The 19758-nt window shown below is 55.2% G+C and overlaps 2 protein-coding genes and 4 non-coding genes across 6 annotated transcripts in view; 1 reads left to right on the forward strand and 5 right to left on the reverse strand.

The window, feature by feature from the left end:
* Nucleotides 1-306: 306 nt before the first annotated feature.
* Nucleotides 307-2189, reverse strand: RPL23 (ribosomal protein L23). Its single transcript, XM_050911644.1, has 5 exons — nt 2162-2189; nt 1820-1903; nt 1382-1510; nt 570-683; nt 307-437 (listed from the first exon to the last, which is right to left on the reverse strand). The coding sequence occupies exons 1-5, from the start codon at nt 2172-2174 to the stop codon at nt 355-357; spliced, it is 423 nt and encodes a 140-aa protein (XP_050767601.1). The 5' UTR covers nt 2175-2189; the 3' UTR covers nt 307-354.
* LOC127026785 (small nucleolar RNA SNORA21) lies at nt 1065-1197 on the reverse strand. The gene has a single exon (XR_007767766.1). It is a non-coding gene; the product is annotated as a small nucleolar RNA SNORA21 (small nucleolar RNA).
* On the reverse strand, nt 1560-1691 carry LOC127026786 (small nucleolar RNA SNORA21). Its single transcript, XR_007767767.1, has one exon. It is a non-coding gene; the product is annotated as a small nucleolar RNA SNORA21 (small nucleolar RNA).
* A 434-nt stretch (nt 2190-2623) lies between the features above and the next one.
* On the reverse strand, nt 2624-2695 carry TRNAC-GCA (transfer RNA cysteine (anticodon GCA)). Its single transcript has one exon. It is a non-coding gene; the product is annotated as a tRNA-Cys (tRNA).
* Nucleotides 2696-4918: 2223 nt separating this feature from the next.
* On the reverse strand, nt 4919-4990 carry TRNAC-GCA (transfer RNA cysteine (anticodon GCA)). Its single transcript has one exon. It is a non-coding gene; the product is annotated as a tRNA-Cys (tRNA).
* Nucleotides 4991-5387: 397 nt separating this feature from the next.
* Nucleotides 5388-19758, forward strand: part of LASP1 (LIM and SH3 protein 1) — a 34959-nt gene continuing 20588 nt past the window's right edge. The window contains exons 1-2 of the mRNA XM_050911821.1: nt 5388-5489; nt 10675-10769. Coding sequence (XP_050767778.1) covers nt 5421-5489; nt 10675-10769 — 164 coding nt within the window. The 5' untranslated portion in view covers nt 5388-5420. The remainder of the gene's footprint in view (nt 5490-10674; nt 10770-19758) is intronic.

Consider the following 19758-nt stretch of genomic DNA (forward strand, 5'->3'; position numbering starts at 1 on the left):
TGTACGAAGGTTTCTCGGAGAAGGGCTTTCATAGACACCTCCCACTTTCTATCTGTGCATACATAAATTGGATCAATTCAGTCAGTATTGCTAAAATTTAAGTCATTCCAGTGCAACCCCCTGCCAGATGTGTTCCAGTAATAGAGAAACCTGCCTGAAGAAGAGACTTGAACTCCAAATCCCATTCTCCTGCTGAAGTATACATCCACACAAGGCGTTCCATAAAAAGGTTTCCCAGAACTAACTCTCTCATTATAACATCGTCCTGCTCGGCAGAGGAGAGCGTTTTGGCAAGAAAGACACTACTTATTTGGTACAAGGACTTTTATTTTATCTCTACGAAGATGAACGCGTTTAGGCAATGCTTCCTGCATTGGAGGCTATCCTGGGCCACAGATCCGCACACTCCTTAGCCACAGGGCCTGTGATTGCAGAGCCTGGAAAAAGAGAAGACGACAGCGCATTAGAGGCCCGAGTAGGTGCAGAGCTGGTTCAGGGCAGCATTTCACACAAGCGCGACCTCAGCCCAGTCGCGCTCTCTGAGGAGAATCTGGGTCCTTTGTCCATACCTTTCATTTCGCCTTTATTATTTACTATCACTCCTGCGTTGTCTTCAAAATAGAGGAACACCCCATCTTTTCTCCTGTACGATTTCCGCTGCCGAATGACCACCGCTGGGTGGACTGCAAAGAGAAACGAGCAGCTCGGTATCGCAAACATCCTTTGAAGCACACAGGCCAGCAACAGATACCCCAGAGGAACTGTTCCGCTGCAGCATCTAACTCAATGCATGGGCTTTGGGCTCTTCTGCATCTCATATTTGCAGTGCTTCGCTACAAGAAACTACAGTTTGTAACAGCTTATAACAAGTTTATACAGTTTATAACAGTCAATAGTACACTTAAAACTGACTGCGTAACACAGCTGTGTTTGCACTTGGACAATTGAGTGTTTTTCCACCTTCCCACCTTTATTTCTAAATATACCATGCAGTCACAGACAACATTCAGCAAGATCTCCTCCCTTCCCCTCCAGAGCAGTAGCAAACTTTCTTTTCCAAGGCAGAATGTCACACCACTGATTGAAATAAACAGCACAGGCTGCCACTTCACCCAAAAGCGATGCCTTTGCTCTGCCCTTCCACGACAACTCGCTGAGCCACTGCACGCAGACCCAACAAGTGCTTTTTAGAAGGGTGGAGCTGACGCTCCAGAGATTCGGTGCCCGCCTTCTGCGTCAATTTGAAGGAGGAATCGTGCTCCCCTTCGATAAGCGGCCTGCCTCTCCGTCCCTCGAAGGAGGGACGCTGCAGAGCAGGCAGGCTCTGGGCAGGAGCTGCCCGTTGGCGCAGCGGGACTCGCCGCTCCTCTCCCACACTCACCCTTCTTCCTCAGCTCCGGCTTGCCCTTCTTGACGGTAGCCATCACCATGTCGCCCACGCCAGCCGCCGGCAGCCTGTTCAAGCGTCCCTTGATCCCCTTGACGGAGATGATGTACAGGTTCTTGGCACCTGCGGAGAGAAGCGCCGGCATTAACCGGGCTGTCCGGGAAGACGCTTCCCTTGTCAAATCACCGACTGAAGCGAGCAGCACAGGCTGCCGCTTCACCCACAAGCGATACTTTTGCTGTCTCCTTCCACGACATCTCACTGAGCCACAACCACAGACCCAGCAAGAGCTTTTCAGAAGGAAAACTGGTTTTTACAAACTCATTCGACAGCGGGTCGCCCTCTGCCTTACAACGGGCGTCTCCTTCCCGCCGGACTCCCCCGGCTCAAGCCCCAGACGCAGGCGGAGGCACAGCGGCAGCCATGGCTCACCTGTGTTGTCCGCGCAGTTGATCACAGCTCCCACCGGGAGACCGAGGGAGATGCGGAACTTCGCACCGGAGGAACCGCCGCGTCCTGCGGGTCGAAAAGAGGATTAAGACCACGGCGACGGAGCACAACCGGGCTCCAGGCACCGGGGAGCCAACCCTGCCCAGCGCCTCCCCGGGACGGGGTTAGTGACACCGGCTGCGGCCTCCGCTCCCGGCCGGGGCCGGACGCCGCTCCCCGGGCCCCAGCTCCACCAGACCCCGCCGGAGCAACGATCCGGGGACACCCCGGGACGCCGGATGGAGCCGGATACCGCCGCCCCCCCCAGCCCAGCGCCCGCCTCACCTCGCTTCGACATCTTGGCGCCGGAAGAGAAGGAGACGCGCGGGGCACGCTGGGATATGGGGATGCCCCGCCCCTCCCGCTCCGGCGGACGTCACGTGGAGAGGCCGGCCCGCCTCACGTGGCGGCGGGGGAAGTCACGTGGCGCTGGCGGCGAGGCCCCGTGGCGCCCCCTAGAGGCGGCGGGGAGCGATATCCCCCGGTACCGGGAGCAGCGGGAGGGGACGGGAGCAGCCGCGGCCCGGCGGCCCCCGCAGGGCTGCGCTCCCCGTTCCCAAGTGTGCCACGGGCTGGCTCGGACCGGACCCTGGGGTGCGCCGCCGTCACGGGCGATGGGGAAGGCTTTCTTGGACCGGTCCCCGCCGGAAATAATCTGGGGCGAAAATCCTTCTTTTTAGATTTTTGGTTTCGGGGAAGGGGAGGGAAGGAAGGGGAGGAAAAAAGGGGGAAAAAAGTAAAAAAACAAGGGGGCACCCGGATTTGAACCGGGGACCTCTTGATCTGCAGTCAAATGCTCTGCCACTGAGCTATACCCCCGTCCGTCCGGTGTGTCGCTCCGGGCCGCCTTCCCCGCGCCGCCGCCGCAGCGGGACACCCCCCCCCACCCCCCCACCCCCCCCCCATCCCCGGGGAGGGACCGGCGGGCACGACCCCCCGGGTCCCGTCCTGCTGTGACTGCCCGGGAAGGACCAGTGGGCACGACCCTCCCCCCCCCCCCCCCGGTGCCGCGGGGACATTTTGCCCGGAGCCGCCGAGCAGGAGGGTTCGGTGAACCGGGTGGCCCCTTCCCGATGGGGACCGGCAAAGCCCAGGCTGGCGAGGAGCCACACGCGGAGGTTCGGGGACCGAGAGCGTTAGCAGAGAAGCAGGAGCCAGAGCAGCGATTAGTTATTTCCCGAGCTGGTGAAAAACCTTTGCAGGCGGCCGATTTATGCCCGCCACTCACGGCTCCTGCTGGGAGCAGCTTCAGCAGCAGAGCGGCCGCAGCGTGCTGCATCTCTCGCCGTGCTCCTGACAGCACGTCCAGAAATGAATTTTTCTGTGTTGTCAGAAGGAATTGCCCTTGTCTGGGTTTTGCCTCCCTGTGAATTTTTCAGTGCTAGCAATTCTGCAAATTCCAGCGTAATTTAACCACAAAGTGAAAGAGATTTTTGCCTAGTAGCAATAAATTATTTTTTATTTACTCAGGGATTGCCTAAATCTAATTTCAGGAGGAAAGCACAAGCGATGCTGCTTGTAATATTTCATCTACCTGGTCCTCTGAGCGCTCTGCGTAGACCTAAGAAAGCATCTCGACAGCTTGAAAGCAAATAATGGGAAATATATGTTTAAGTTGATAATTTCAGAAAGGAAAGAGGTATCCTGTCATTTCACAGCTATAAAATCAACCGCTAACAGTAAACACGTGGTTTGTAGCTAATGAGAGACAAGTACTGAAGCGTTATCTGGCGTAGCAACGTAAATGTATTGCAACGCGGCGCTACCCGGCACATCTCTTCGAGCGGGGTCCCGGGATGTCAGCTCGCACCCATCGCCCCTGCAAAGTCACCGGGAGGAAAGCGCAGGCCGGGCTGCAGGGGCGACCCAATCGAAGGGCCGGGTGCTTCAGACATCAGACGCCATGCAGCTCGTGAAAAGAGAAAAGAGAAAGAGAAACTGCAGCTGGAGCCGGGCCTCGGTGGAGCGATGTCCTCGGCCGCCCCCGGGAAGCAGCAGCAGCAGCAGCTTCGCTGCGTGCAGGGGCGAGGCTGAACCGGTGGTGTGTGCACCCAAAACGTCTGGGTGATGAAGAGCCTCCCTCACCCAGCAGCGTCTCCTGAGTCAAGAGAGGAAAAACCACCCACCACATCCCAAAGAGCTGGATAAGCAGAAAAGCTGGTCTTATTTTAAGCTGCGATGGGCCAGGAAAGGGTGGGAGGCTGGTTCGGGGGGCTGGGAAGCGTTGGGCGAGGTGATCAGAAAGGGAAGGAGTGGGCGCCTTTGTGAGAGGATCAGATAAGCTGCTTTTAAAACGAAGGAAGCCAATTTTAAGCCGCATCCTGAAATGAATAAGGGGGAAGAGAGCCGAGCGCAGCCTCGTTTGATGTAGGTGTGCTTTATTAAAGCCTGCCTGCAAATAGCGATTGCCGAGGCTTGTTCTTTTGTAACAGGCTCCAGGGAAGGGGAATTAAGGTGTCGTTATCTGCTGATAGAAATGGAATTGATGTTCGTACTGAGGCTTTTGTAATGTAATAACCCGAATCGACCCGAGTCGCTGAACATCACTGCGGAAGGGTCGTCGTGCATACACGGGAAGAACCCACGCGAACCGGGGCTGTGCGTTACCCCACGGGGCTGGGGCCGGCCTCGCAGAGGTCAAGGTCCTTCTGCTCATGTTCGTGTCGATGCATTTCAATAAAATTACGCTCAAAATTTAAACCTGGTTGGGAATTGGATTGGGTAAACCACGCGCCAAGCACAGACACAGAGACGAGGGTGTTCCCTCTCGCCCACGCGGGTCTCTGCCCTGCCTTCGTGGATCATTTCCCATTAACAAACGAGTCGTTATTTCTCTGTTTTGCACCCAGAAGTGACTGCCCGCAGGGAGCGTGCTCACCAACGCCGGCACCGCTCTCCTCCCCTTTCACCGGCGTGGGGCTCTCACTGCGCTTTCCGGCGGTGTCGCTTAAAATTATTTTGAATGGAGGAATCACGCGTGGGGGGGGGGGGAGAAAAAAAAAAAAAGAAAACCCCACACCACGAAAAAATCATTTTCTTTAAAGGGGGCACCCGGATTTGAACCGGGGACCTCTTGATCTGCAGTCAAATGCTCTACCACTGAGCTATACCCCCGCTTGCTGTAGTAAGCGCCGGGCGCGGGCTTACTACGTCCCCACGCGTGCGCAGGCTTCCCGCCCCCCCCGTTCCACGCGCGTGGAAGGTGTGGGGGGGTGCTGCGCGCGCGTGCAAAGTGCCACGCGGGCGCACGGAGGCGGGACACACACACACACACACACACGCACACGCACACACAGCGTGGAGGCGAGCGCGCCCACCCACGCCGCGGTTTGCGCAGCGGGGGGGGGGGGGGGGGGGAGTGTACGTGTGCGTGCACGCGCGCGTGGGGGTGCGCCCCGCCCCCGCGCGCCCCCGGTGCCCCTCCCCCTTCCACCCCCCTCTTCCTCCCCCCCCCGCCTATTTAGGGTCGCGGCAGAGCGGGCGGAGACCTAGAAGAAGGCGGCGGTGGCGGCGGCGGGTGAGGAGCGAACCCCGAGTCTCAGCTATGAACCCCAACTGTGCCCGCTGCGGCAAGATCGTTTACCCCACCGAGAAGGTGAACTGCCTGGATAAGGTGAGCTCCGCGCGCGTGGGAGGGGGTCTCCCGTGGGAGGGGGTCTCCCGTGGGGGGGGGGAGATGGGGGCATACCAAGAGTCTGTGAGGTCTCCCATGGGTGGGATGGTTCTTCCCCCCCCCCCCGTGGGGTATCTCCACGCTGCCCACCCCTCTCTGAGGGTCCTGGGGAGGGAGGGGGGGGTCCGCCCTGCTGTAGGACCCGGCTGTCCCGCGGCGTGGGGACCCACGCTTCTTCTAGCCACGGGGTACCGGAGGTGGCACCTCCCTGTACCGTGTCGGGGGGACGTGGACCGGAGCCCTCTGCCCGAGCCGTTGCTGGTAGCGGCCGGGCCTTTTCCTCATAGATAATTAAAAGGCGGCGGCGGCGGCGGCAGCCCCGGTGTCGCGGGAGGCTGCAGCCGGGCGGCTGCGGAGGCCGATGGAAAGCAACAGTTAACGCTTCCCCTGAAGCCGGGAACCTCATCTGGTTTGCATTAGCCGAGCTTTTGGGGTTTTTGGTTTGGTTTTTTTTTTTTAATCTTCCATCCCAATTGATACTTCTGCGTTCCAGAATTCAATTTTTATAGTTTGTGCTGCCTGCCTTAACGTGGTGCGCAAGTGCTTTGAGCGTGTCTCTTCTTTTTTTGAGTATTTTCCCGTCAAAAAACAAAGCTCCAGTGAAACCTGCCTCCGCTGGTGCTGGAGGTGAGGTCCAGTGAAGAAGGCGATGGTGGTGTCTCCATCCCTTGTGCTGCACGGCTCCCGTGGGATTTGCCTCTGAACTAACCCCTCCTGGAGAGCTGAGCCGCTCTCCTCCCCCTCCTCTTCCAGGCTTCTGGGACGACCAGTTTAGGGACTAAAAAAAGTAACTCGAAGAATGCAGCGGCATTCCTGAGCTTCAGCAGACCCTGTTGCTCGCATTTTTAACAGATGATGTTTCTTCCTTAAGCTGGGAATGGCTTGAAGCTGAACTATCGGCCCTGTGTCCCAGGGACTGTCCTGGTTGTTCGGAGCAGTGAAGTGGCTCTGTCTTCTGAAGCCTGTGCTGGCCTCGAGTAGCTGCGGGGTATCCGAATTGTGGATAATTGGAAGGGAAGGGGGGGACACGACCCGTTGCTTCCTCCTGCGCAGCCAGTGTCTGGGTTTTGTGCTACTTCTGAGCTGGCAGTGGTGCGTTGCCGTGAGGGCATGGCTGATGTGCATCCTGAGACCATGTATTCTAGCTGTTTGGGAGCAGGCAGGCGGTTGCAGTCATCATCTTGTACTTCTAGGGGTCTTAGTAGCTTTCTCTTGCTAAAAATCATTGCACGGTCAGCCTTGTAATACAGCATGCCCCTAACTGAACAGCTACCCCCTGCTAACTCCCCCTGTGCTAATTTTTCCTGGGGTTTCTGGCTGGAAGAGCCTACCCGCTTCATGTGAAAGCACGGGATAAGCACGGTGTTATTGGAGTGGCTGTCCCCTGTTTTCGCTCTACCTGGAGCAAAGTCCAAAGGGCAGCTCTGGTGTTGTTTGCGTAAGCGCTGCTAGCGCTGAAGTTGAACCACAGGCAGCAACAAGGAAGGGCTTCTGGGAGGAGAAGTGTGCGCGTAGCTGCATTTAAGCTTTCGGTGCCTGTGCTGGTGTGTTGACAGGCAGATGTGCTTGGCTTGCTCCTGGTAGTGAAATCAGGGAAGCCCGTTTCCCTTCTGAGATTCACAGCAAATAAAGCAGCAAGTTTTCCTCACCAGACTTTACAAATGCAGCGCAGCGGCTAGAGAAGTGGAGACTGCCTGCCGACAGCTCCGGCTTGGGTGAAACTCTGCCTGCGAGTTCTGCCTCTTGACTTTTTCCACATCGTCACCTTGCGAAAGGCAAATGCCCTGCTTGGGGAAACGGGGGGTGTTCCCTTCCCCCACGCCTCCCCGCCAGCTCTCCAGATAAGGTGCTGGGTGATGTGCCTGGCTTCCGCTGGGGAAGTGACATCTCCTGTGCCGCCCGTCGCTGGAGCGGGTGTCGCGGGGTTTGGTGGTTGCAGCTGCAACTGCTGAACCCACGTAAAGCTGATGTCAGATGACTTTCTCTAAAATGAGTAGAAGTTAGAATTAGCTGTTACAGCGCATTAGACCCGATCGAGGATTTGCCTTCGGCCCAAGGAGTCTCTCCTTACGTTGTCCTCTAACCCTTGAGTCTCAAGTGATGCTTGCTCCTGGGCGTGGAGCAGCAGCTTTGCTTGGTGGAGGGATGTTGGGCGGCTGTAGCATGAGCTATAAATGGATACACCAACGTGTACTGTGGCTGCGAGCTCTGTCCCCAGATCTAGGCTGCTGTGAGTGGCAAAGTTGCTTACAGGGCTCCATCTCTCCAAGAGCAGCCCGCCTGGACTGCAGCCAGCGTGCTTCTCGTAGAGTACGGCCCGCTGGGATGTGGGGCGAGCTGCGCCGTGCAGTTGTACCTGGGATCGCCTCCAGATGTTCGGAGCACTTCAAACTTGGAATTGGAAAGCACAAGCGTTAATGCTCCTCTAAAAACCTATTTGAGACTTGTCCTCTTTCTCTGCAGCCGTGCTGGAGGGTGAGCGGTAGTGTTACTGGAAGCCTACGTAATTGCTGTTCCCCTGTGTCAGTTCTGTGTTGCAGCCCTCCTTTTAGTGCTGGTTTAGATTTGTGGATCCAGCATTAATACTGTCAGTGGTAAGACAAAGTTTAGCGGCAGCAAGACTTAAGGGGTAGTGCTCTCTGGGTAGCCTGGCTGCCTGCTCGGGCTGCAGAGAGTCCTTTGTAAGAGCCACAGGACAGAAACACCTCTGCTGAACAATGCCTAATGTGAACTGAGGCAAGAATATGCATTAATTGCTCTCCGGCTGGGGGTAAAGGCTGCCTGAGTGCATCGCTTCTGCTGTGCTTATTGTGGAGGCTGCCACGGGCAGGGGGACAGCTGGCCTTGCCAGATACTCCTTGGCTCTTGGGAGCCTGGGTATTCCTCGGAGGAAGAGGCTCTGAAGTCATGTCGGCTGTCAGTTCATCTCTACATATTTATAGTGGCATCCCTGGTGTTTATGCACAGCTATTACGGTGCTATGAATGGCTGACAAGCTTGGAGAGGTCTGTTAATTACCTCTAATGTGGCAGTAGCTCAACCAAAAGGCTGTAACTCTCAAGATGCCTGAAGAACTTGGGACTCTGCTGTTGATCTGTCTGTCCTTGAAGGGTCTGAAGGCTGGGAGGGGGGAAGCATAATCCTGTGCAGGCTGGATGTGAAGGAGGGTGTTGGTACAGAGCAGCGTGTGGTGCAGTAAGAAGCCCCCCTCGCTGTTAGCGGCAGGCTCTGGAGGAACTTGTATAACTAGAGGAAAAGAACAAATATGTTGCTCTGAGCAACTGAAATGAGGCAAATCGTCCTTCTGGGCTGAGTCATAGTCTCGTAGAGCCGTGGCAGTGTTTGTGCACCGGGGTGTGGTACCTGCGGGTAGGTGGCAGAAGGGCTTAGGCTTGGCTCTTGCCGTTTCCTTGCAGGAACACAGACCGAGCCAGTAGTTGCAGTGGTGGAAATGACTTTTTAAAAGCTTAAGGGTGGAAATCATAGCAACAACGCCAGTTGTTCTCCCTGGGTTTGCTTGCTGCATGTTAAATATGTGCCTGGCTCCCAGTCCTGGGTGTCACACTGCAGGCTTGTTGACTGTAATCTACTTGGTGTTATGAGCTGCTGATGTGGCTTTCGGCTTGTTCTTCCCTTGATTTTGCAGGGTGGTGCTGGGCGGTTTATGTGCTAAGGAGGGGGGGGGGGGTGTCAGCTGAGGAGGGAGGGCAACCCTAGGGCAGGACTGCCTTACCTCAAGTGAGTAAAGACGTTGCTTCGAGTGAGTAAAGACATTGCTTCGGGCTGTGCTTTCCCTGTTGCACTGCTCCAGCTCGGCTCCTGCATGTGTGCTTTCCTTTCTGCGGTGCCTGGTCTGGTCCCTGCGAAGTCACACCGGAGCCCTCCAGTCCCAGTGGCTGTGGCTGCCGGAGGAAGCACGAAGTCTGGTCGCTTGGTGACTGGCAGGGCACCAGCCTTGGTCTGCGTGGGGTTGAGCAGCCTTGCAGAACTGCTTGGTAGCAGCTCTGAGCTGTTCTCATCGGGCTCCTTCCAGCCTAGAAAGCCACTCGGGCCAGTTAAATGCCAAGTGGAAATAATTTCCTTAAGAGTAGCCCTAAAAACTTTAAACACTTCTTTAGAGTTCATTAGGTGTTGCAACCCGTAATGTAGGGTCATGAGCTGAGTTTCAGGGGCTGTGTCTTTAGCCTTGAGTCTGAGCGTGCCTCACTGGTTAAAAGGAGAGCCGTGCTGCTGTCCAGCTCTGGTCGGATGACAGACCTCAGGTGGGATGTGGGGTCAACTGGAGGCTGCTGGAGCAAGAGCTGTGGGGGAGAGGATGCAAAAACTACCTTCACCAAAACGTCAGGCTAGCAGCTCCTCTTCCCTGTCGCTGTCTCCCCAGCCCTGTGCTGCGTTAGGCTGCAGCCCTGGCAAAAGCAGTTGTAGCTCTTGACAGCCCCACCGTGAGGAGCGGGGGGGGACGAGGAGTGCTTGGGGGCGATCCTGCATCCTCTGGGCCGTAGGGTTTGTGAAGTTTGGGATTAGCCACCCAAGTCGCAGGCAGAAGGGCGGTATCTGTGGTGAGGACCTTTGAGCCGTCTGTGTTGGACTGTCTGCTTCTCATGAGAACCTTTTCTTCTCTGTCTTCGTTTCCTTGGCTTGGTGTCTGTGTGCAGCCTTACCTGACCTGCTCTTCTGGCTATCTCTTGGCTAACATCAGCAAAAAACCCTAAAGCAGCAACTTTGAAGCCTGCAAACCACAGCTGTTAACTCTGCTGACAGGCTCCCTGCTCACAGGGGTTTATGTTGTGCATCTTCCTGAGTAGGCGGCTTCTCCTTGTCCCGTATTTGGCTGAGCCCATGAATTCCTGGTCTGGAGATAAGGAAGCAAGATGCTGCTGTAATGCAAGTCACAAATGTTGCTGCCCTGTTGAGATACGATGCATTGGGAGGGTCGGGGGAATTTACTTGTGTCCTAAACTAGTAAGAATATTGTCTGTCCTCTGGGTTTTGCAGGGGTCATGGATGCCATCACTGACATCTCTAGGCTGGAGGAGCTGCTGAGTTTGAGTTGTGCGATTCTAGTGGGACGTGGCCCTGTTTTGCAAGTCACTTGTGTTAATGATTCTCTTGTCTCTGTTTCCAGTTCTGGCATAAAGCATGTTTCCACTGCGAGACCTGCAAGATGACCTTAAACATGAAAAACTACAAGGGCTACGAGAAGAAGCCGTATTGCAATGCGTAAGTCTCTGCTACCTGCTCTTGTTGCCGCTGAGAAGGCATTGGGCCTGGGAGATGCTGTAGGATTTGCTGGATCCTCCTCCCTCTTAAGCAGCAGTCCTCGAAATGAGGGGTGTGGGGAACCCTGACCTCTGCAGAAACTGCCTTTTCCTGCTGCTCTGCAGCATTTTGTGGGAGCACATGTGAAGCCCTGGCTGAAGGGGTCGCACAGGCCAATTAATGCCAATATTAAACCAGTGTTTTCCAGGCTTAAATGCCAGCTGATGGCTGCTCTCCAGTTCCAGCTCAGGCAGACAAAAGGTGAATAAAATTCAAGTACAGGCCAGCATTTACATGGAGTTGATCTTAATCTGTATCCCCTTAAAGAAGGGGAAATAAAAAGGGGTTTATACTACCCCAACGGAATACAGGTGTTTGGGGAGAGGAGAAGTGCCCTCTTGGGCCAGGGGAATGGGGCGTGTGAAACAGCGAGGGACACGGGTGTCACTGCAGCCTGTGCTCTGCTGGGCTCGTGGCCAAGTGCATTCACCCTAATTTACTGGCGCTTGCCCTGGATGTTGGGAAGGTAAATGCATCTGAAGGTAAATACAACTTGAATGTGAAATCCTTCTCTCCTGAGCAGCGTGGGGGAGATGGAGGCAGAGCAGGGTAGAACAAGAGCAGCTGCCTGTACTGCACCGCACTTTGCTTTCTGGATCTTTCAGGCTGCTTCTGAGTGGTGGATGTTCACTGGTTTTTCTCCCCCCCTTTTTTTTTTCCTCCTTATCAAGGAGGACCCTTAATTGTGCACAGCTTTCTGGGCTCTGCTGTTGCAAATGAATGCTAGTTCCTCCTCAGCCCATAGGGAAGTACTGAACTCTAAGTACCTGACATGTTTCTTAATGTCTATAAAGCAGCTTTGCAATAAGATTTTTGTAGCTGCTTCTTATACACTAACAGTTCTTAGAAAGAAAATTAGATAACATAATACTACTTAGCACTTGTATAGCATGGTCCATTCACAGAGTACTTTAAAAACATTAATCCTGACAACGTCATTCTAAGATGGGTATTGCCCTATTAAAGTCTAAGACAAGTAGAAAGGAGAAGCGGTAAGACCATCAGCCATACGGTGCCTTAGCAAAAACCTCCCACTTCCTTAGCTGTCTTGTAGGTTGGTTATTGCTGATAGCAGGCATTGCTGATGATTGTGACTTGTCCAAAGTCCAAAACTTCTGTTGAACTGAGATGAGATGTGTAGCGTTCGAGTCCTGGCTTGTAATGCTTGTGTCCTGGGATCTCACCTGAAATGCACGGTGGCGACTGAGTGAGAAGTAGCAAATAACCCTTGGTTATCTAGTTATATCGGGGCCAACAGCACTGGTAGAGCTCCAGCTTCTGAGGTGAAACTGGGAACTTCCTGGAGTACTGGAATGGTATGAGGTGGAAAGCTGTGGTCTGAGGCAGGGTGAACTGTTGATTAGAGGGATACTTGGTTTTGGACTGTGCAGGTCTCTCAACCTGCCGTGGTGGTCCAACCAGCCTGGGATCTGTGAGCTTGAGACCTTGATTTGCAGAGGGCTGCAGGAGATAAGACCCCTGAGCTCTCCTCAGTGTCCTGAACCAACGCTTTCTTCTCTGGATCGTGGTCACCCTGGTACCAGCTGTGGCAGAGAGCCTTGCCTGCCACCATGGTGCTTCTGCCTCTGGCCGTAGGGATGGGCCTGGGGTCCTGTTCTTGTGCTCTCTCCCTCCAGGCTGCTGGAAGGGAAGTGGGATAATAATGGGAAATTCCTGAGATTCCAAGGAGTCTGCGCAACCTCGACCCATCTCAGTTTCTCAACCCCCTCTGCTCCCTTTGATGCTGGCTTGCTGTCTTAACCCTTTAACAGCCTCCCTGAAGAAGAGGCAGCTGCCTGTCTTGCCCTCTACCCCAGGGTAGCCCTGGATGTTCAAAACTGTGCACAGAAACCCGCATTAAATGCTTTGTTCTTCCTACTTTGCCTGGCCATGCCTTAAAGCAAAGGGTAGCGAGAGCAGCTGAGAACTGCTGGCACAGGAGGCTTTGCCTCATGTCTGCTGGGCTGGAGGCTGTACGGTTGCAATGCCCAGACGTGGGGTGAAGGGAAGCTCCAGCCAGAGGATGTGGGTTTGGACATGGGTTTGGTTCCTTCTCAGCTGCTGGCCCCGGCGTATCCTGGGGAGGAAGAAAAGTCCAGGCAAGGTGAGTGTGTCTGGCAAAGGACAGCCCAGAAGGAGTCCACCCTCTCCAAGCAGTTTTTTGCTCGTGTTGGAGCTGAGGGGCAACATCTTCTGTCCCCCGAGAAGGGGGTGGAAAAGCAACGTTTATCCTGGCAGGGAAGAGGCTGCTTTTCTGAACATGCCTTAGTACAGGGTCTCCTCTGTTTGGGCTGTGGCCTTCTGCCAAATTCCTGAGTTTCTTTCTTCAAGAGAGCAGGAGGAAGAGGGCTGGGCTTCCTCCCTATCTGACATTACCCCAGCAATAAATCTGTGAAGCCTTTCAAGAAGGTGGCTGGTTAACTCTGCCCTCTGCCCTCCCCATGCCCATCAGTGTTGGGAACTTGCTTGGTGGCAGATCTGACGGTCTCCACCCTCCTCACCGTTCCTCTTCTGACTTCAGCTGGGTACTGGGGTGACTGGTTGTTTGCTGGAAGCAGCATTCAAGGCTGGGCTCATCTCTTTACAGGAGCACTTTGAACTAAAAGAGGTAGAAGTGGAGGAAGGGCAATATCCAGGTGAAGTTTGAGGCTTCTGCAAATGAAGGGTGGGGGAGAGCCTGGCTGCAAAGGACAGGCAAGACTGCATGTGTGTTCAAGGCGACCCAAATATGCATTATATGGAGGCTTTAATTTCTTACTTGCTGTGCTGAAGGGGTAACAGAGCTCTGTGCTGCAGCTAGCAGGGCTGAGGCTGGGGGATCGGGGCTGTGTCCCTTAGCTGTGCATCCCAAATGGAGGTGGTACCTGCAGCAGCAGGGCTCTGGTCCCCTCCATCCAGACAGCCCTGGTGACCCGCAGCTCCGTGCTTTGCCTTGGTGGTGGCTCAGCGTGCAGCACACATCTGTGCCTTGAAAATCCTGTCTGAGAGTTCAAAGCTGTATATTTGGTCTGGGGAGTTGGCATCTTCAGAGACATCACTGGGCAGTGCTGCCGCTTGAAATGCGGAGAGGAGCTCGCGTACGCCTGGGTGTGGAGCTGTGAGGTGGGGAGATGGAGCAGCATCCTGGGCAAGAGGCTCCTTTTCTGCCTCTGTCTCGGCTACAAGGTTATTCTGCTCCTCTCCCTTGAGGACATCTAGACGAAACCTGAGGCTAGACTTTATCTCGGAGCTGTGGGTTTGCCCAAATTCGTGCTGATGAACAAGCAAATGCCCCGTTGGATGTATCTCTGCTCGGAAAGCCATGCCCTGGCTGCGCACATGCATCCCCTGTGCTGGCATCCTGCTGCTGGAGCATGGCTGATCAGAGGGGCTGTCTCTGCTGCCTGCACACCCCACGGTGCTGGATTTTTTTTTTTATTTCCTTACTGCTGCAGACTAGCTGGCAGGAAGTTAATGGCCTACTTGCTCAGCAGTCCCTCCTCCCCCACCAAGGAGAGGCAGCCCGGCCTGACGTGCAGCATCCTTTGTTTGAACGTGCACGGGGAGACGGTGCTGCCGACCGAGACCCTCTGCTCACCTTTGCTGTAGTCCTGGCTCAGGCTGCCCTGCCAGTGCAAAGCACAAGGAGATAGCAGCGGTGCTGCATCTCCACGTCCCCTTTGCTAAACTGCATTTTTCTTTCCCCTTCAAAAAGGGGCTAAAGGCTAAGCAAGACTGCCAAAAATATCTTACGTAGGTGTGTCAGCGGGGTCCCCGCTCCCTCCATCTGCCGTACTCGTGCGACTTCAGCTTTCCTTCAAGGAGCTGACTTTCCTTGCAGAGAAACCACACCCAGCGTGGCGGTGGCGTGCGTGCCGATGTGTCCCGGGGGATCGGGATCTTGGGGCTGACATTCCTCTTCGCTGAGTCAGGGCAAGCAGCTCCGGGCTCGGCAGCTGCCCTGCCCGGCTTACCTAGACCTAGCACCTAGTGTTACTGGGGCACAGCGACTCTGAACGGGAGCTGTAAAACCTTTAATTCCTGGTGATGACCCAAAGAACCTCCCTGGCAGATTTGTCACCGTTAAAATCCTTGCTTTTCCACGCAGAGCAAGCAGCCCAATACCTCTGGGCTAACTCCTTGCTTGGAAAAAGTTAGCAAGCTGCTCTGAGCTTCACGAGGAGGCAGTGATCTGTTCTTGGCATTCCTCTCTGCTCCATCTGGTAGCAGCCTACTACGTTAATAAAGTGATCTTCCAAGTTTGGGGGGGGCAGGAAGGGAAAGAGGAACAACTGTGTTGCTGGGACGGAGTCCAGGTGTTTATCCCATGCTTTATTTGTGCCGAGTTTCTGGATGAGAAGAACTGCCTTTCTGTCTTGGTGTGCACACTTTGCATGCCATGGAGCTCTGAACAGACTCTGCTTTTTTGTCTTGGCGTAAATGAAGGCTGGCCTCCCCGTATGCTGCTGTGGGGGGGAAGGACCCCCAGCACACGTGGCTTTGGGGAGCTGGGGGATACAGGGTACCTCTGCTTCACCCCTGCTGTGTTTGGGGAAGGGCTCGCTGATGCCTCCTCTGTGGGGGAGAGGGGATATGGTATATGGGAAAGCTCTCCGGAGTAATGCCATGATTTAATGGCTGGAAGGCTGCAAATGTTGGCGAATCCTCTTTGGGGTGGAGCCTCTGGTTTCTGAAGTGCTTGGGAAGGGCTTACTCCAAGTGCTGTCTGTGTACCACGGACCTCTCAGCTGATGCTATTCCTCCTGGAAACCCAAAACCCTTCTGTCGGGCTCTGCTGCCCTCCCTCCGCCCCATCTGTGGCTGTCACCTTCTCGCCATGGCTGGAGATCAGCTTAAACCAGTGATGCCCCTGTGTGCACAACCCAAAGCGGGTAAAGCCTCTGCAGAGGTGGGCGAGGGGAAATCTCACCATGACTCTTTGCAGGTAACTCCTCTCCCTCCCGGGCCCACCCTGCATTGCCATGTTGCTCCTTCCCAGTAGCCCCAGGTGTTCTCCACCCACCCGGTAGATGTTTCCCAACTCCTCCTGGAGTTCGGAGGAGGAGAATATGTGCTCCTGCTTCAGGTGCTTGGTGCCTGCTTATTGTTAAAGACTAAACCATCTCATCCTAGCAAAGCAGATGGTAAGTGAGCTGCTTCTCCGAGAAACGCTATCCCCTGTAGTCAGGGTGTGCTGCATCGGTGGGTGAGGGTCCTCCCGCTGTCACTGTCCTGCTGTGCATGGAGCACAGCAAAACCGAGCCAGCTTCCCCGCTCCTCCTGGGCTGGCAGGCAGCAGCGCAGCTCGCCCTGCACGGGTGGGTTTGTGGGTTCAGGCAGAGCTCCAAGGCTTGGCAGCTGCCTGCAGCCCTGCCCAGGGGAGAGGGCAGCAGCCACGCAGCGTCCTTGGAGCCAGGAGCAGAGGGTTTGGGCTGAGTCTGCAGCAAGGGCTGCCCAGCATTGACCTCGCTGGGGCGGGGGGACAGGCTGCAGATGAATGTTGACTTTCCTAAACTTGCTTATCCACGCCTGGGGCCAAAAAACCTTGTGGAAAAACCCAGCTCTGTTGCGATGCCTGCTCTGTTCCCATAAACAGCGGTGGGGGGAGGACAGGACAGGCACTGCTCTGTTTTGGGGGCTCAGCGGTGGGAGGGGGGGAGCAACGTGATGAGCAGAGCCCTTTCCAGAAGCGACTTCTGACTTCACAGCTTGGCAACGCCTATTCTCCTGCATTCCCTTGAAATCTTTCCATTATGGATTAAAGCAGGTTTGTGAAAACAGGCTGTTTTTTACTTAGGCGGCGTGCGGCTCTGCAACACCCTGGGTAACTGCTGGCAGAGCCTTTGGGGACGGGGGTGAGGTGGATGCTGCCCGCGCTCACGGAGCGCAGAGCTGGCTGAGCAAAACCCTGCTCCCCGCTGCTGTCCCGTGCCAAGACAGCCGGGCTAGAGCTGGTGGCGACGGGTTTTGCTTCTCCTGCCTCCTCCAGCCCTGTGCTAGCCTGGCACCAGTACGCTGGGTGGGCAATGGGAGGGTCTTTGAAAAACAGTATCCTACAAAGTTGTGCTCTGAGTTGCTCTATGCAAAGCCAATTTTTGGGCGGGCTGCGAGCAGATGCTGTGAGAAGGCAGCAGCTGCACACGTGGAGGGCTGGACCAGCCATTTTGGCAGCTTCTCCCTGAAAATGCTGGGAGGAACTGAAGTCTTTCTCTGCAGCCTGCTCTTTTATAGTAGGATGTTTGCAAGCCCTCTGCAAAGAGGCGTGGTGCCGCTTTTATTATTAAAAAAAAGAACAGTTTATTTTTTTTTAAGCTTCTCCCCAAGAATCGGCAACTCTTTGAAAGGCAGGATGTGAACTTGGGAGCCTTCTGGCAGAGCCGAGCCTATTACTTCCTTTGTTTAACTCTTCTTTCCCAAAACCCTGGTACAGCTGCACAAAGGTGACTGTCACCTCTTGGAGGTGCAGGTTTGTGGGTGGGGAAGGGACGGTGTGTTTGCATCCAGTGCTGAAGTCTGTGCTGCTGCTTGCTGGACAAGTCTGCCAAAAGCACTTTGTACTTGAATCCAAGCAACGCTTTGAGCTAGAGAGGCTCTTCTGAACACTCAGTCATCTCGCACATGATCTGTGGTGTAAACTAGCCTGGCTGGAGGAACAGATATGGGTTTGAGTCATGCTGAAGATGCAGAGTCTGGGTCCTGTAGCTAACAGACCTGCATCAGTTGGCTCTTTGTAGAGCACCTGGACAGTGCCATGCTATGCTTAAATGAGTTTTTACAGATGTGTCCCACCAGTCTCTTTGTTGGAGAAGTTTAACTCTGTTCCCAGCTTGTGAGAAGCTCCAAAGGCAGAAGTTCAAGTGCTGTTACTTAATTTGGTTTCCTGGGAAGGCAGTTCTCGGGGGCAAACGCTGCTTTTAGGGCAGGGCTGGGACGTGATGGGGTGCAAGTGCTTAGAGGTTCGCATTGATCTGGAAGTGAGATCACTGGCAAACCCTTTATGCTACTGCCCTAGGTCCGGGAAAGTGAAAATACTGCCCAGGTATATGGGAGGAGGGGATCTGTGTTTGCTTTCTCATGTCCCTGCTAAAGGAGCTTCCTACCTTAGCCTTGCCTTTGGTCACGCAGCTATTGCTAGCGGCCCCTCAAGTGAACCGGGTGAGCTTTCTGCCGCGGCTGTGCGAGGGTGTCCGTAGTGATGCTGGGGGGAAAGGCAGAGCTGCTTGGGGAAGGGCTGCGAGACGCACAGAGCAGACAGACCCTTCTCCCGCAGGAACCCTGCGACTTGCTGATAGCAGCGGGGTAAACTTTCGTCTGCCTCGGAGTTGCCCTACTCAAACAACTCCTAATGCAGGAGCCAGACGGGCTCTGGCTGGCTGGAGGAGACTCGATTGACCTGATTTAGCAAGGCAACAAAAAATGCCTCGTCTCTGGTGGCTGTGGCTGGACCGGCGCAGCCTCGCTGGGTTATCTTGCCAAGGGCTCGTACACAGGGTCTTGCTGTGGGCCATAAAGCTCCTCTCTTTGGAGGAGGAACTGTGTGCACTGGGTTTTTGTGGGTTTTTGAGGGTGGCAAGTGGCTGGCACCTGCCAGGCTGGAGGTGCTGCTGGGATGCAGAAAGCAAACAGCTCTGGGCTGTCTGTCTCTGGGGGGGCAGATGCCCCGTGCTGAGCCGGGGGCTGGCTGCCTGCACAGGGCACACAACCTCTGGGAAGCGGGGCTGTCTCTGCCATCACTGTGCTCCTCCCCTCCTTAGCTGGCTGTTCAATTACTTTTGCAGCGTGTGAAATCTGGGGTGGCTTTCCTTAGTGTCTCTCCTGAGGGGTGTAATCAGCCGAGGTCCTGTGGAGCTGCGGATTAAAGGGGGTGTTCTTCTGCCAGACCCGAGCAAGGATGCGACGCCGGCGTGCGCCGCCCCAAGTACCAAGCCTTCGCTCCATCACGTGTCCCGCTGCCCCACATACTCGCCTGCTGCTTTGCTTAATCTGACAGCAGCCCCCCTGTGGCGGGGGATCGGGTGGGGGGAGGGATCCCGTGTCCCCCATTCGTTAAACTCTAATCAGGCAGAGGATGGATGCCAGCAGTGTCTGCGAGGAGAGACCCCGAAGTGCGAGGCCAATCCACCGGCCGTCTGGCGGCTCTGCCGCCGAGACCAGCAGGCTCCTCTCCATCAGTTGTTAAAATAATCCGTGTCTGCCTGGCTGATGGAGCGGCTGTGGGGATGCCGAGGGCTCGACATGCACTCATCCTGCCTGGGCTCTGCACCCCTCCTGCTTCGTAGCCGCCGGCTCGGCTGCCACAGCATCACCAAAGCTGCGGAGCACCAGGCAGTCCTTGAGACCCGCTGAAACTTGGCTCCTTTCCTGCTTCACCCTCCTGCATCCCTGTCCCCTCAGGCAGGGAAAACACCGTGGTGCTCCTGCCAAAACGGGAGCAAAGCGTTTGGATCCTGTTGGAGCATCAGCCAGAAGTAGGAACCAGGGGCCACCTCCCTACAGGTAGCTCGCATGGGTGGTTTTTTCCCCTGGCTCCCACTTGTTCTTGGAAGGTTACTGGTTTTGCCTGAATAGCTATTACTTAGCAGCAGACTTTACACAAATGTCACATCTAAGGGTGCGTGGGACTAATTATTTCCTTGCAGTTTGTCAGAAGAGGGATGGTTTGAAGCGGCTTCCCCCTGTTTGTCTTCTCAGGCTGCTTGTGCCTGAAGCCTGTGGAGCCGGGAGGGTTTTTCTAATGACCCTTCAGGGCTCCATCTTCCCTTAATGTGACTTTTGTTCCCTGCACAGTTCTCTACCTGTTGCACTAACTTAGGAAGCAAGTGGTTCTGCAGCAGAGGGAGGGAGTGAAGGGCATCAGGGCAGGTGTGCACGTGTCACAGGGGTGTACACGAGCGTGACGCTGGCAGGGGAC

The sequence above is a fragment of the Gymnogyps californianus genome, chromosome 28, assembly GCF_018139145.2.
Source record: "Gymnogyps californianus isolate 813 chromosome 28, ASM1813914v2, whole genome shotgun sequence".
NCBI lineage: Eukaryota > Metazoa > Chordata > Aves > Accipitriformes > Cathartidae > Gymnogyps > Gymnogyps californianus.

What these genes read in the sequence shown, in the direction of transcription:
- RPL23 (XM_050911644.1), bottom strand. An exon ending in GCCGGAGCTGAGGAAGAAGG is followed by an intron (nt 684 to 1,381) that starts GTGAGTGTGGGA and finishes TTCTCTTTGCAG; the next exon opens with TCCACCCAGCGGTGGTCATT. An exon ending in TAATAAAGGCGAAATGAAAG is followed by an intron (nt 438 to 569) that starts GTATGGACAAAG and finishes CTCTTTTTCCAG; the next exon opens with GCTCTGCAATCACAGGCCCT.